General features: G+C 43.2%; 1 protein-coding gene across 1 annotated transcript in view; it reads left to right on the top strand.

Annotated features, from left to right (window-relative positions):
* LOC126457944 (macrophage mannose receptor 1-like) overlaps positions 1-14,393 on the top strand; it is a 40,103-nt gene extending 25,710 nt beyond the window's left edge. The window contains exon 6 of the mRNA XM_050094673.1: positions 12,929-14,393. Coding sequence (XP_049950630.1) covers positions 12,929-13,095 — 167 coding nt within the window. The 3' untranslated portion in view covers positions 13,096-14,393. The remainder of the gene's footprint in view (positions 1-12,928) is intronic.
* Positions 14,394-14,639: the final 246 nt, after the last annotated feature.

The raw sequence follows: 14,639 nt of genomic DNA, 5'->3' as shown, positions 1-14,639 counted from the left end.
TCACTCTGCGGTTTTCCACTCTTGCTTGAATCGAGTAGACTGGAAGACGTGTCGGATACAAGAATATCAAATCAAACACCTTTCATCCGTCTGATTTCCAAACTTATTTTATCGGGCTACCAGTTTCGGCGATATACGCTACTGGCCATTAAAATGCTACACCAAGAAGAAATGCAGATGATTAACGGGTATTCATTGGTCAAATATATTTTACTAGAACTGACATGTGATTACATTTTCACGGAATTCGGGTGCATATAACCTGAAAAATCAGTACCCAGAGCAACCAACTCTGGCCGTAATAACGGAATTGATACGCCTAGGCATTGAGTCAAACAGAGCTTGGAAGGCGTGTACAGATACAGCTGTGCATGCAGCTTCAACACGATACCACAGTTCATCGAGAGTAGTGACTGGGGTATTGTGACGAGCCAGTTGCTCGGCCACCACTGACCAGACGTTTTCAGTTGGTGAGAGATCTTGCCAGGGCAGCAGTCGAACATTTTCTGTATCCAGAAAGGCCCATACAGGATGGCCAACGTGCGGTCGTGCATTATCCTGCTGAAATGTAGGGTTTCGCAGGCATCGAATGAAGGGTAGAGCCATGGGTCGTAACACATCTGAAATGTAACGTCTTCTGTTCAAAGTGCCTTCAATGCGAACAAGAGGTGACCGAGACGTGTAACCAATGGCACCCCATACCATCACGCCGGGTGATACGCCAGTAGGGCGATGAGGAATACACAATTCCAATTTGCGTTCACCGCGATGTCGCCAAACACGGATTCGACCATCATGATGCTGTAAACAGAACCTGGATTCATCTGTAAAAATGACGGTATCCCATTCGTGCCCCCAGGTTCCTCATTGATTACACCATCGCAGGCGCTCCTGTCTGTGATGCTGCGTCGAGGGTAACCGCAGCCATGGTCTGCGAGCTGATAGTCCATGCTGCTGCAAACGTCGTAGAGCTGTTCGTGCAGATGGTGGTTGTCTTGCAAACTTCCCCATCTGTTGACTCAGGGATCGAGACGTGGCTGCACGATCCGTTACAGCCATGCGGATAAGATGCCTGTCATCTCGACTGCTAGTGAGACGATGCTGTTGGGATCCAGCACGGCGTTCCGTATTACCCTCCTGAACCCACCAATTCCATATTCTGCTAACAGTCATTGGATATCGACCAACGTGAGCAGCAATGTCGCGATACGATAAACCGCAATCGCGATAAGCTACAATCCGACCTTTATCAAAGTCGGAAACGTGTTGGTACACATTTCTCCTCCTTACACGAGGCATCACAACAACGTTTCACCAGGCAACGCCGGTCAACTGCTGTTTGGGTATGAGAAATCTGTGGGAAACTTTCCTCATGTCAGCTCGTTGTAGATGTCGCTACCGGCACCAACCTTTGTGAATGCTCTGAAAAGCGAATCATTTGCGTATCACACCATCTTCTTCCTGTCGATTAAATTTCACGTCTGTAGCTCGTCATCTTCGTTGTGTAGTAATTTTAATGGCCAGTAGTGTATTAAGCCATCTTCAGGCCTCCTGACCGACGTGTAGGAAGATTGCAACCTCGATTCCGGTCGATATATAGCCATCATTCAAAGAGTGGTATCTGTAAATTTCTGCATGATACACCGATTACTTCAAACAGAGATAAACAGATCGCAGTCTTTGAATGCTGGTCCTTACTTTGACCAGAACCTGCACGTTGGTCAAGAGGCCTGAAGATGGCGCAATATAACGCTGAAACTGGTAGCCCAATGAAATAAGAGTCTGGAAATTAGACAGTTGAACGGTGTATGATTTGACGTTAACAGCCGAGTCCCGCAACCTTCTCTGAAAAGAGGGGCATATGGAGACTACCTGATCCAATGCTAGCGTCTGACAGAGCTTTGGAAAACATGCCATCAAATAAGGCAGAGGGGCAGACAACATTCCTTCGGAACTTCTTAAGTCATTGGGCAAAGGGATACCTAAATCACTCCGGTTGGCCTGTAGAACCTATGAGTCTGAAGAAATACCATCAGAGTTTTGTAAAAATATCATACACAGAGTACTCGAGATAGGAAGGGCAGATAAGTATGAAAACTATCTAAAATTCGCCTCAGCAGCTCATGCATGAAAGTTGCTAACAAGCGTAGTGTACAGAAGAACGGAAAAGGAAACTGAAGACCTGTTGGATGACGGTCAGTTTGGTTTTATCAAAGTTAAAAGCATCAGAGAGGCATTTCTCACATTGGGGAAGTTCTCACATTGCGCTTGATAGTGAAGCAAAGGCTCGAGAAAAAGACACCCTCACAGGATCTAGAAGAAACGTTCATCAAGTGGTGCAAGGTATTTGAAATTCTAAGAAAATACGAGGAAGGTATAGGGAAAGAAGGGTAATATACAAGGTGTCCACAGTTAAATTTCCAATTTCCAAACGCTCTAGGAAGAAACCACTGCTCAGAATGGGAGCATATTATTGACTCGGGGAAACGTCATGGAACGAAAATAAAAAAAAATTAGAAAATTTTACCAATAGATGGCGCTGTAAGAATTGGAATGTGCACCATCAGACGCGTGGCACACGGCTTTTCCTCAGTCTGGATCCGAGAGGATCAACATCACAATCTCCATAAAGTTTCGCGCGCTGCCGGTAAAGCTCTTCCACAAGAACGGCGACTATGCACCAATAGCCCTAGAGAAGTTCCGGATACTCAAGAATATGAAAAAGGCACTGGTCCGATGCCTACTAAGGGTGTGGAGAGAATGACTAACTACAGTGTGACAGACGGAGGAAAGCAGTGGCCAAAGCACTGCTCGGGGGATTGAGAGGTAATGTGCTAATATGCAATGCACGACGAATTGCCCGAACGTCGCAAATACCTGCGAAACATCCTGCATTGCTGTTTATGAAAAACACCCTTGTCCATGAGTTGCTTCCTGCCAACCTGCCAGCAAGACAAACGTTCTCTCTGGAATTTCTTGCTCTCATGTGGATCTCTGTGGCGATGGAACATTCTGTGGACAGACGAAGCCCATTTCCCCCTTCAAGAAAATCAATACGCAGTAATGGGAAACGGAAAGTTTGCTCGCACATCAGTCGGTAACGCTTCGTTCTGCAGAGGTGACTGTGTGGTGCGGTTTGACGGTATCGTTTATCGTGGGGCCACATTTTTTGAGGAGATGAATTCTGCTGGTCTTATTACCTGTAGCGTCTCCCGTAAACTTTGACAGTCTTTTGAGCACCAACGTCATTCTAACCCTTCAACAGCTTGTGTGAGTGGGTAGGATCTTTTTTATACAAGATGGTGATCCTTCGCACATTGCACAGCCAGTAGAAATGGCAGCTGCAGAGGCATTTCCAAATGCTAAAATTGTTGTTGTAATCTTCAGTCCGAGAACTGATTTGATGCTGCTCTCCATGCTCCTCTATCCTGTGCAAGACTCATTTTCGAATAACTACTGCAACCCACATCCTCCTGAATTTGCTCATTGTATTCATCTCCTCGTGTTCCCGTGATTTTTACCCCCACTGCCCTCCACTACTAAACTGGTGATCCTTTAATGTCTCAAAGTGGGTCCTATCAACAGACTCCCTGTAGCAAGGTTGTGCCCTAAATTTCTTTTCTCCCCAGTTCTGTTGATTAGCGCCCCTGTAGTTAATTGATCTATCCATCTAATATTCAGCACTGTTCACTCTTTGCACTTTTCAGAAGCTTATAATACCTTCTTGTCTAGTCTATCGTACATGTTTCACTTCCTTACATGGCTCCCTCCATTGAAATTTTCAGTAGACGCCCCAGGGTGAAGAAACAACTAAACGAGTATGGGAAAGATGCAACCCATTTATCAAAAGTCATTTGTTACTTCAAAAAATAACAATCATTTGTTGAAACTGTACCAAAAACAGATAACACCCCAGGGGAGCGCCTCCAAACGCTACGAACAGCTCGGCCGAGAGCAAACAAGCAAACATGTAATTCGTACATAATAATCGTAGAACATATGAGAATGTTCACATCTACACAAGAAACTCAATGTGGGCGTGGCCTGAAGTCCCAACCAAATCTTACGTATAACAGCAAGAATTTTACACTAAAAACTACTAAACGGATTAACCGATTACTGTCAAAATTTGACAAGTTAATTTAATAACCAGGAAATCACAGAGTGCTCAGACACATTATCTCAAGTGGCTTGAGAGCTAACACTCAAACAACTACAACAGTAATTATATTTAAAACAATAAATATTAATTTCCTTGAGAGGGGCAAAATCTCACAAGAGTTACGGAACTTAATTATCCAAATGAGCCAAGATTCACTGGACAGCTGGCGTTTACTTGCCACAGCAGTAGGTAGTTTTATAGTTACTACATGAGGCAGGGAAGTAACAACTTCCAACACAAATAAGACTCAATTTCGCCGGCCGCGGTGGCCGAGCGGTTCTAGGCGCTACAGCCTGGAGCCGCGCGACTTCTACAGTCACAGGTTCGAATCCTGCCTCGGGCATGGGTGTGTGTGATGTCCTTAGGTTAGTTAGGTTTAAGTAGTTCTAAGTTCTAGGGGATGATGACCTCAGCAGTTAAGTCCCATAGTGCTCAGAGGCATTTGAACCATTTTGAAGACTCAGTTTCGACCTCAGTAGCCACTAATATACGTGGCGGCTTAGAACATATTGCAGTTAATTTCAAGCGCAACTGACATGTAATGAAAATAAACTTTAAAACACACAAATATAGCACTCAGATAATTTCAAACAGAAGCACCAATGGACGAATGTAACACTTGAGACAGAGACATGGAGAGCCACAGGTAATCTAGCGTAGCGGGAGCCATTTCAACATGGGAGAACATATGTCAATCAAGTAACAAGTATCTTACCCCCAACTGGCAGAACAGACGGCACCAGAAAATGAACAGCATTCCGACACCCATATCAGCAACTATGCGAGGTTAATCCAGGGTAAACGGGCTGCGTCGACACTGGGCCCAAGCATTGCCGGCCAACACATCTTACCGACCACCGGCCGCATAGACAATAGTGCGCCCGTAAGCTCCGCGAACAGCTCACGTACGTCACATGGGCCTCTTGTCTCTCTCTCGCTCTCTCGTGACTCCGACAGACTGACTTCCAGTGTGGTCAACAAGCTGCTCCAAGGAACAACAAACGAAGACTCAACTAACAGGCGACCGAAGCGCTACCTGGCGACTAGACAGAGGAGGATCGCACTAAGAGGCAGTCATGTAAAAAACATAGACCGAGCCAACAAGGCTCATCCAGTCAATGCACATACTTTAAGAAAACACTTCCTTACGCTTGAATCTATTTTCGATGTTAACAAGTCTGTCGTCTTCTGAAATACTTTTCTTGCAAATCATTGTCTACAATCCGTATCCTCTTTACTTCGGCCATTTCAGTTATTTGGCTGCCCAAATAGCAAAACTTATCAACTATTTTAAGTGACTCGTTCCCTAATCTCATTTAATTCGATTGCATTGCATTATCCTAATTCTGCTTTTGTTAATGTTCGTCTCATACTCTCTTTTCAAGAAACCGTCCATTCCGCTCAACTGCTCTTCGAAGTCCTTTGCTGTCCCTGATAGAATTACAATGTCCTCGGCAAATACGAAAATTTTTGTTTCTTCTCTCTGGAATTTAATTCCAAATATTTCTTAGGTTTCCTGTATCGTTTGCCCAGGGAATATATTGAATAACATTGGCGATAGTCTACAAACCTGTCTCACTCCCTACTCAACCACTGCTTTCCTTTCGTTCCCCTCAACACTCATAACTGGTGTCTGATTTTTATCCAAGATATAAATAGCTTTTCGCTCACCATGTTTACCCCTGCTACCTCCAGAATTTCAAAGACAGTACTCCAATTAATATTGTCAACCATGATGTATTAAACTGATACTTCGGTATATTCAGTCTGTCAGCACCTGCTTTCTTTGGAATTGGAATTATTATATTGTTCTTGACGTCTCAGGGTATTTCGCTTGTCTCATACGTCTTGCACACCAGGTAGAAGAGTTTTATCTTGGCTGGCTCTCCCAAGGCTATCAGTAGTTCTGACGGAATGTCGTCTACTTCCGGGCCTTCTTTCCACATATGTCTTTCAGTACTCTAATTCTTTTCGCAGTATCACATCTTCCATCTCATTTTCATTTAAGTAGTCTTCTATTTTCTATAATACTGCATTCAAGTTCATCTCCCTTGTGTAGACCTGCTACATACTCCTACCATCTTTCAGCTTTCCCTTCTTTGTTTAGGATCTGTCTTCCATCTGACATCTTCACATTCATATAGGTGCTTCTTTTTTCTCTGAAGCCCTATTTAATTTTCCTGTAGGCGGTACTTATTTTTCTCTTGGTGATATACACTTCTGAACCCTTACATCTGACCTCTAGCCATTTCTGCTTAGCTATTTTGCACTTCCTGCCAATCTAATTTTTTAGACTTTTGTATTCCTTTTCGCTTGTTTCATTAACTGCAATTTTATAATCTCTCCTTTCATCAGCTAAGTTCAATATCTCCTGTGTTATCAAAAATTTTCAACTAGGCCTTCACTGTTTCATCTCTAGAAGCCATCCATTCGTGTTCTACTGTATTCCTTTCCCCTGTTCTTGTCTATCGTCACCTAACGCTGCATTTAGCACTCTCAACAACTTATGGTTGTTTCAGTTTACCGGGGCCCCGCCTCATCAATTTCCTACTTTTTGCAATTTCTTTATTTTTCCTCTAGAGTGCTAGAATTATCAGCCTTCATTTCCCTACTGCCCAGCCGTCCAGATCATCTGATCTCAACCTGTATTACTTCCAGCTGTGGGGTTACCTGAGAGATGTCGAGTTCAGTGCTCCAATCAGGAACGCAGCTAAATTCAAGTTACGCTTTGCGTAGTGCATTCTGAACGTGGTCCCCAAGACACTTCTGTCTGTTGTGGAACATGCAGTTTCTCGATATCAACTTGTGGCAGAAAATGGTGAACAGAATACTGAACTGCTCTTGTCTCACGACAATTACAAACCGATGTCATTTCGCTTTTTATGCAGTTTTTGGCCCCAAGACAATTAATATGTGATTTATTTTGCTTTCTATACGGTTTTTGACCTGAGGATGATTAAAAAATGTGTGTGTGAAATCTTATGGGGCTTAACTGCTAAGGTCATCAGTCCCTAAGCTTACACACTGCTTAACCTAAATTATCCGAAGGACAAACACACACACCCATGCCCGAGGGAGGACTCGAACCTCCGCCGGGACCAGCCGCACAGTCCAAGACTGCAGCCCTTAGACCGCTCGGCTAATCCCGCGCGGCTGAGGATGATTAAAAATAGGTTTTTCCCACACGGTATGGTACAATCTTGGCGTGATGGCTGAGTTTTCCTGACGAATAATGCCATAAGTGTTGGCTGACGAACTTGTGCAGTCATGCACATTGAACATTACGGGCGGTGCAATGCCCAACTCAAACCACAGCCGTCGGATTGCGAGACGTCTATCTGTAGCCGATCCAATTTTCGTAAAAAATTTACGTTTAAATCGCTTAAAGCGCCATCTATTAGTGAAATTTTCGTATTTTTCCTTTTTTTGTTTTTTTTTCCAGACCTTTCCTCCTGCATCAACAATTTAATAAAAATTTGACGACCTTTCGAGCAGTGGTTCTCTTCCTACAGCCTTATAAAACTGGATCTTTAATTAAGACACAGCGTGCAATTTGTACAAGAGGCTTTAGCTGAGTGCTTATTCACCGCTAGTGTCGACTGTGCTGTCGCATTCTGTCACATGCTGTCACATGTTGCATTTACTTTGGTGGTCGCTCTAGCCAGCTTTCTGATACACAGCCCCACGTGCGCTGGATTTGGTATTATACATATTTTGGTTGTAAATCAAATGAGCTCAGTGGATCAGCGTGTTTAGCACTCCTTGTTGTGCTGCGTGATGACAACTGGAGGCATGAAGGTATCGGTCTATAACAATTGTCTTCCGCCGGACACAATCCCGTCTTGTCTCTAACATAACTTCCTAAACTCGTGGCAGGACATATTGCTCCATCTCTATGGTGAACCGTAACTGGATGTGGGTGGAGTTCAGGTTTTGCAAGATGACACATGGCTTTTATTTCTCGTGTGGAAAAGATACTTCTCATACGTAAGAGCCACAAAACCCTAATACTACTAGGGGGTGCTTTATGTGTTGAAAAATATCTCAGCAGAGGGTAATAAAAAGTTAATGCCATAGGGACAATGTATGTGACTGCGTCGGCAAATATTTACAACTCAAGTGCGAGATATGTTCCGTAGTGTGGGAGTATCCTCCCAGTCAATCATTTGAAGGAAAACACATCAAGTAGCTTGTGTTATTTCATAAATCAAAGAGAGGAAAGATATCCTGGTAAGCACAGATGTTACACAAAGTACTTAGCAATTCATTTCAATAAAAAGTTGACAAAGGAGATCATTATGCAAGCTACATTTTAAAGTAATGATGTATGGAGCTTACAGAGCTATACATGTTCAGTATTTATTTTCTGGATCATGCTTTAAAACTGTTCCAAATAGTCATGGCATTTATGTACCGTTCGGAAACATAAGAAACCATTCAAGAAACCATAAACGCAGATTCAAATAAGAAAATACTAATGTAAAGAGTCATACCTTATAATTCGTAATTGGGGAAGGGCTGGAGGCTATACGAGTAGTAACTACAAACACACGCTTCAAGGGTACAAAAGTCTGCGGAGGATTTCAGTTATGGGACATCAATCGCAGAACGACCTGTTATGGTTGCAGTAATACAGGGGCAAAAAAACGCATAGAGAGAACGTATTGCACACACAATACATGCACTGATTCAACATTAGCCGAGACAGGCAACATGTCAGATATAATTTACAGTCATTTCAGAGCGTGGCATCATCCCTGCACTCTCACGTGGTACAATCCATTTTATTTTCCGAGAACTGCACTTCTACTGCGTTCAGTATTTGAATAATAGTAACAAAACCAACACCTGTATTGGAATTGAAAGTCGTTTATTCCTCTTAACACATGCTACCAGTTTCGACAGTCTTCAGGTCCCAAGCGCAACCAGCCATCCACAACTGCAATTTCAAAGACCAATTAAATCTTCAAATGCGAACAGTTATCCCTGCCTCGGCATAACACATCGTTCATCACACAAAATAAATCTTGAAACAGAACAATTAAGTTAACAATCAGCATCAAAATGACAAGCATACCTTTCCACCTGCCTTTTAAGAAATGGCCGTTCACTCTACTAGATCGTTACAGCTCCGACAGGTTCCCCAGTTATGATTATCCAAAACACTGACTGAATGACGCATCGCAACATCTTTACTCAGCGACTATGTGTACCAGACACAGAATCTAAGATACGCAACTCTGTCATTATGGAAGTACTGGTGGGAGAAAGGAAGCCAAATATGATTACCATTTTGATAAAGTAAGAAATATAGGAAAACATGCATTCAGGTCCACAAAATACTATTTATTTCACCATTTATATAGGTCTCCTTCGCCTTCAACTCTTTATAAAGTATGGATCTCCTATTCCGGATGGAATTACGAGACCTGTCGGCGCTCTAATAGCTTAGCGTTCCACCACGTATCTGAGCACTATTTTCACGTGCGGGTAAGACCTATATATGACAGCCTAAATCGTTTCCTTCGGATTGCAGAGATCTTCAAGCAATGAGGCTTATTTTACGATAGGTACAATAGGAAACTAATGGAAGGAAGGTTAGGTTTAACGTTTCGTCGATACTGAGGTCATTAGAGACGAAGCACAATTTCTGATTGTGTCAAGGGATGGGAGGGAACTCTGCTCTGCATCTTCAAATGAGTCACTCATTTGTCTGGAAAGATTTAGACAAATCGGAAAACCCAAATCTGGATGACCGGATGCGGAATTCAACCGCCGTCCTCCAAATACTAGACTAGTGTGCTAACTATTGCTCCATATCGCTCTGAACTGGGAAATTATGCTGGTGATATCTGCTACGTGGCGAATGATTATGTGCGAGCAGTATTTTAGTTCCTCTGAGGATGAGTGAAGACTGTGTCAGTTTGTGAAGACGGAAGAGCTTTGTCCCTAAAAAGTATTTTAAAGTTTGTTGAATCGCCGATTTGCTGTAGATCTTACATCTAAATTACGAAGGATATTCGGAAAGTAAGGTCCGATCAGTTGTGAAATGGGCACCACAGTGAAAATCAAAAATGTTATTTGCAACATTTTGCTATATATCCCAACTACTTCGACACATTGTCACCTCTCAGACTTAGATATCGGTCGTAGCATTGTACCAACTTCCCAATACCGTGATCACAGAAGGTAGCCGCCTGTGCTTCCCGCCAATTCTCTATGCTCATCTGAAGTTCGTTCTCTGTATCAAAGTCAACGGTTCATGTGAGCAGAGGTGAACATCAGAAAAACTCATGTCCGGGCAGTATGGTGGCAGATCACACAAATCCAAACGAAAACGCTGCACGGGCGACTTCATTGCCCCTGCAATGTGCGGACGAGAATTGTTATGAAGAAGGAAATTTATGAGAGTTGCGTTATGTGGGGTTGCATGATATCAGGCGAAACCTCTCAGCGGAGATCCATACTTGACGAGAGATAACACCCTGAAGAGGCAAAGAAACTGGTACACCTGCCTAACATCGTTTAGAGCCCCCACGAGCACGCAGTGGGACTCGATTGATGTCTAAAGTAGTGCTGGAGGGAATTGACACCATGAATCCTGCAGGGCTGTCCATAAATACGTAAAAGTACGAGGGGTTGGAGATCTCTTCTGAACAGCACATTTCAAGGCATCCCATATTCGCTCAGTAATGTTTATGTCTTGGGAGTTTGGTGGCCAGCTGTTGTGTTTAAACTCATAAGAGTGTTTCTGGAGCCGCTCTGTAGCAATTCTGGACGTGTGGGGTGTCGCATTGTCCTCCTGTCATTTGTAGTGCACAATGGACATGAATGGATGCAGCTGATCAGACAGTATGATTAAGTACTTGTTACATGTCAGGTTCGCATCTAGATGTATCAGAGGTCCCGTATCACTTCAACTGCACACACCGCACACCATTACAGAGTCTCCACCAGCATAAACAGTCCCCTGCAGACATGCAGGGTCCATGGATTTAAGAGGTTGTTTCCATACCCGTGCACGTCCATCCGCTCGATGCAATGTGTAACGAGACTCGTCTGACCAGGCAACCTGTTTCCAGTCGTCAAGAATCCAATGTCGGTGTTGACCGGTCCAAGCGAGGTGTATAGGTTTGTGTCGTGTATTCACCAAGTGTAAAAGAGTGGACCTTACGCTCCGAAAGCCGATATCGATGACGTTCCCTTGAATTGTTCGCACTCTGACACTTGATGGCCCAGCATTGAAATCTGCAGAAATTTGCTGAAGGATTCAATTTTGTCACGCTGAACGATCCTCTTCAGTCATCGTTGGTCCAGTTCTTGCAGGATCTTTTCCATCGCAGCGATGTCGGAGATTTGATGTTTTATCGGATTCCTGATATTCACGAAAAACTCGAAAAATGGTCGTTTGGGAAAATCCCCACTTCATCACTACCTCGGAGATGCTGTGTCTCATCGCTCGTGCTCTGACTATAACATCACGTTCAAACTCACTTAAATCTTGATAATCTACCACTGTAGCAGCAGTAACCGATGTAACAACTGCGCCAGACATTTGTTGTCCTATATAGGCGTTGCCGACCGCAGCGCCGTATTCTGCCTGTTTACATATCTCTCTGTTTGAATACGCATGCCTACACCAGTTTCTTTGGTGCTTCAGTATGTAATGTAAACAGAAGGTGGAGGGATAAAGGAAAGAAATGTGAAGGAACTGTTGGCCACCGACTACCAACTAGCGCATCATATTCTCGATCCCCTTCCGTGTTCTCTATGCCCGCTACTTTTGAGATTCCCTCAGGAGGTCGAACGTATCTGTGCATCACCACAGCAGATGGTGAATTCATTGCCGATCGAGGAGAATCAGTTATGGTGACATGTGCTAAAGAACAGAGGCGATGCATTCATATAAGAGACATTATTGTTCTAGGCATTTTTACGTGGTCACTGTGTGCTCAAAACTGAGAAGAGCGATGTGACCCGATCGACAGGCATACTCGGGACACTGCCAAACACATCTATGCAGAGTTTCATCGTCTTTTTCCCTGTCATTTCCATTTCGCCACCTGTCGGACCTTGCTTTCCGGATAGCTCTCTACAAATGTTTCGTAACATTCACACTTTTACGGTCTAGGAAACCATTTCGTAGTCATAGAAGCATAATTCACGAAAGTAAGGTATCAGCGATACAATACGATAAGATGCAGTACAAAACAGCAAAGTACCACTGATTAGTCTTCCTTCCAATAAAATAAATATCACATCTTAGTTGTAGCACTGTTCAAAAAAAAGGTAAAATTATGTTGTATTTGTCTTTTCTAAGCTTTTACTCAAGTCCAGTCAAGAGGTCAGTTGCAAATTGATAAGATGACAATCACCTGTACAAAATCAAGATATTTTTGAATAGGATTTGGCAGTACTAGCGACGTAACGACACTCGAAGCCCTAAGGACACTTGTAGGTAAGACGAACGCTGTACCAGTCAGACTTCTGAGAGAGTGTAAATAGGCTGCGAAAATTTCGTTTCGCGCATATGAGCGCTCACGTCGTAGATGTTCCCACTCTATGAAATACTAATTTTGTACTTGACCAATAAAGAATGGGAGTCACAGTTAACATGTGTAACACCTGTGAGACTTGAGTTAGGAAGCACGGATCCTCGACACAGGGCGAACTTTTTGTTATTATTCGTGGAATTTGACTAAAAGAGTTAATTATGAAGCTGTTGCAGCATTTTAAACACGGGCGAAATGACGACGTCTGTTGTAGATGAGCGCCTGTCGGACTTGGAGTTCCACGACTGGCTGCCCGGGCAGCCGGACGACGGGGGCGGAGGTGGCGCCGGCGAGGACTGCGTGGCGCTGCACTCGCACGGCTTCCTGGCCGACGTGTCCTGCGAGCTGCCGCTGCGCTACGTCTGCGAGTGGCTGCCGTGACCGCCGTGTCCGTTTCGTCACCAGCCAGACGCGGCTTGTCACAGCCGCGCACAAACGGTCTCTCCGGAGAGACCGCGTACTCTTCAGAGGAATGGACCTATTTGTGAACATACATTCGCGGGGGAAACTACGTTCCCGATAGTATCTCGTGTTCAACGATCTTCCACAATGAAAATGGGAAATAAAATTCCATTATAACCGAAGAGGACACTCGTTTTCCTTCACTACGCCACAGTGACTACTAAATAAATGATCGTATCTGACCAACGCTGAAAACTGGAAGAACCGTGCAGGTCAATGTGACCGGTGAGTGTTGTTTAATAGTTTAAAAATGAATAAACACCGTAAGTATTAATTTAGGGGGACTGTATTTCATGAGCTTTAGTATACTTTGGTGATTTACAATTTCTGTAAAAGACAAACATCTGTTACGAAAGCTGAACGATTTGCAGAAATTAGGATGGCAGCCGGTCGATTTGACCAGTGTGATATTTTTAGGTTTCGTGCTTCTAAAAAGCGCAATGATGGATTTTTACTTCCGCATAGCTTATTCTATTTCATTGTTGTGGTCTCGATCCCTGTTTTTCTTTACATTTTACTTTATTTAGTGGAACGGTGGACATACTTTAGTTGCTCTGCTCTGCCAATCTGTTGTTGTGGTGTGTAGAAGTTTAGTGTCCCTCATTGTTATGGTGCATCGGTGTTTTCATTCAGATGAACATCTACAATTCCATAAAATTTTGAACTAATAATCTGGACCAGATGTCTCGTCTGTACACTGTACAATATGGCTGCCGCAGATGGCCTCCGCGCATTGTTTTCAATGTGCTAGATCTTGCCGGAATCAGCGCACGGAACCTTTACAGGGAGACAACAGGAGGAAAAGTTAGCTGGTGACTGTTTCTTTCCAGTTTAGTAGAAGAAATCTTCTCTTTGTATCTATCATCAACGAAAGTGCCTGTTCATAAATTCACTGTGACCACTGAAATAAGTAAGGTACCAGTGAGGAACACCTGCCAGACAGGAGGATGCAAAGATCCAAACAAAACTAAAAATCCGTATGTGCGATGCAAGAATTTCATACGTGGGCCACGTGTGGGAAGTGTGCAGTAGGGGTGTGCAAAGTGTTTTGATAAAGATGGTGGCTTTGACTGAAAACATGTCACAGACAATATTATTTTCTCGTATTTGCCACAGAAGTTAATGAACATTTTTCCTTGTATTTCCTAATACATATATGTTTATAGCCTGTTTGGGGCTTTGATTGATAGCGAGTCATTTTATAATTACATGTTTATTTGTATTAGTAAGTTTCGTAATACAGTCTAATTTTGTGAATATTGTATTTAGGTTGTGTTCTTTACTACGATTGTTTCTTCTTTAGTTAATTATAGATGTTATAGAAAAATATAAGCAGAACACAATGTATTAACCAACATAAGGTTGAAAAAATACACTAGTGACATTTAAAAACACCGTGCTGAATTAATTTAACAAGTTAAACTGAAGAAAAAAGAAAGATAAACGTCATCGGTCGAACTGAC

This window comes from Schistocerca serialis, chromosome 2 (genome assembly GCF_023864345.2).
Source record: "Schistocerca serialis cubense isolate TAMUIC-IGC-003099 chromosome 2, iqSchSeri2.2, whole genome shotgun sequence".
Taxonomy (NCBI): Eukaryota; Metazoa; Arthropoda; class Insecta; order Orthoptera; family Acrididae; genus Schistocerca; species Schistocerca serialis.
This window is presented reverse-complemented; position numbering and strand designations above follow the sequence as displayed.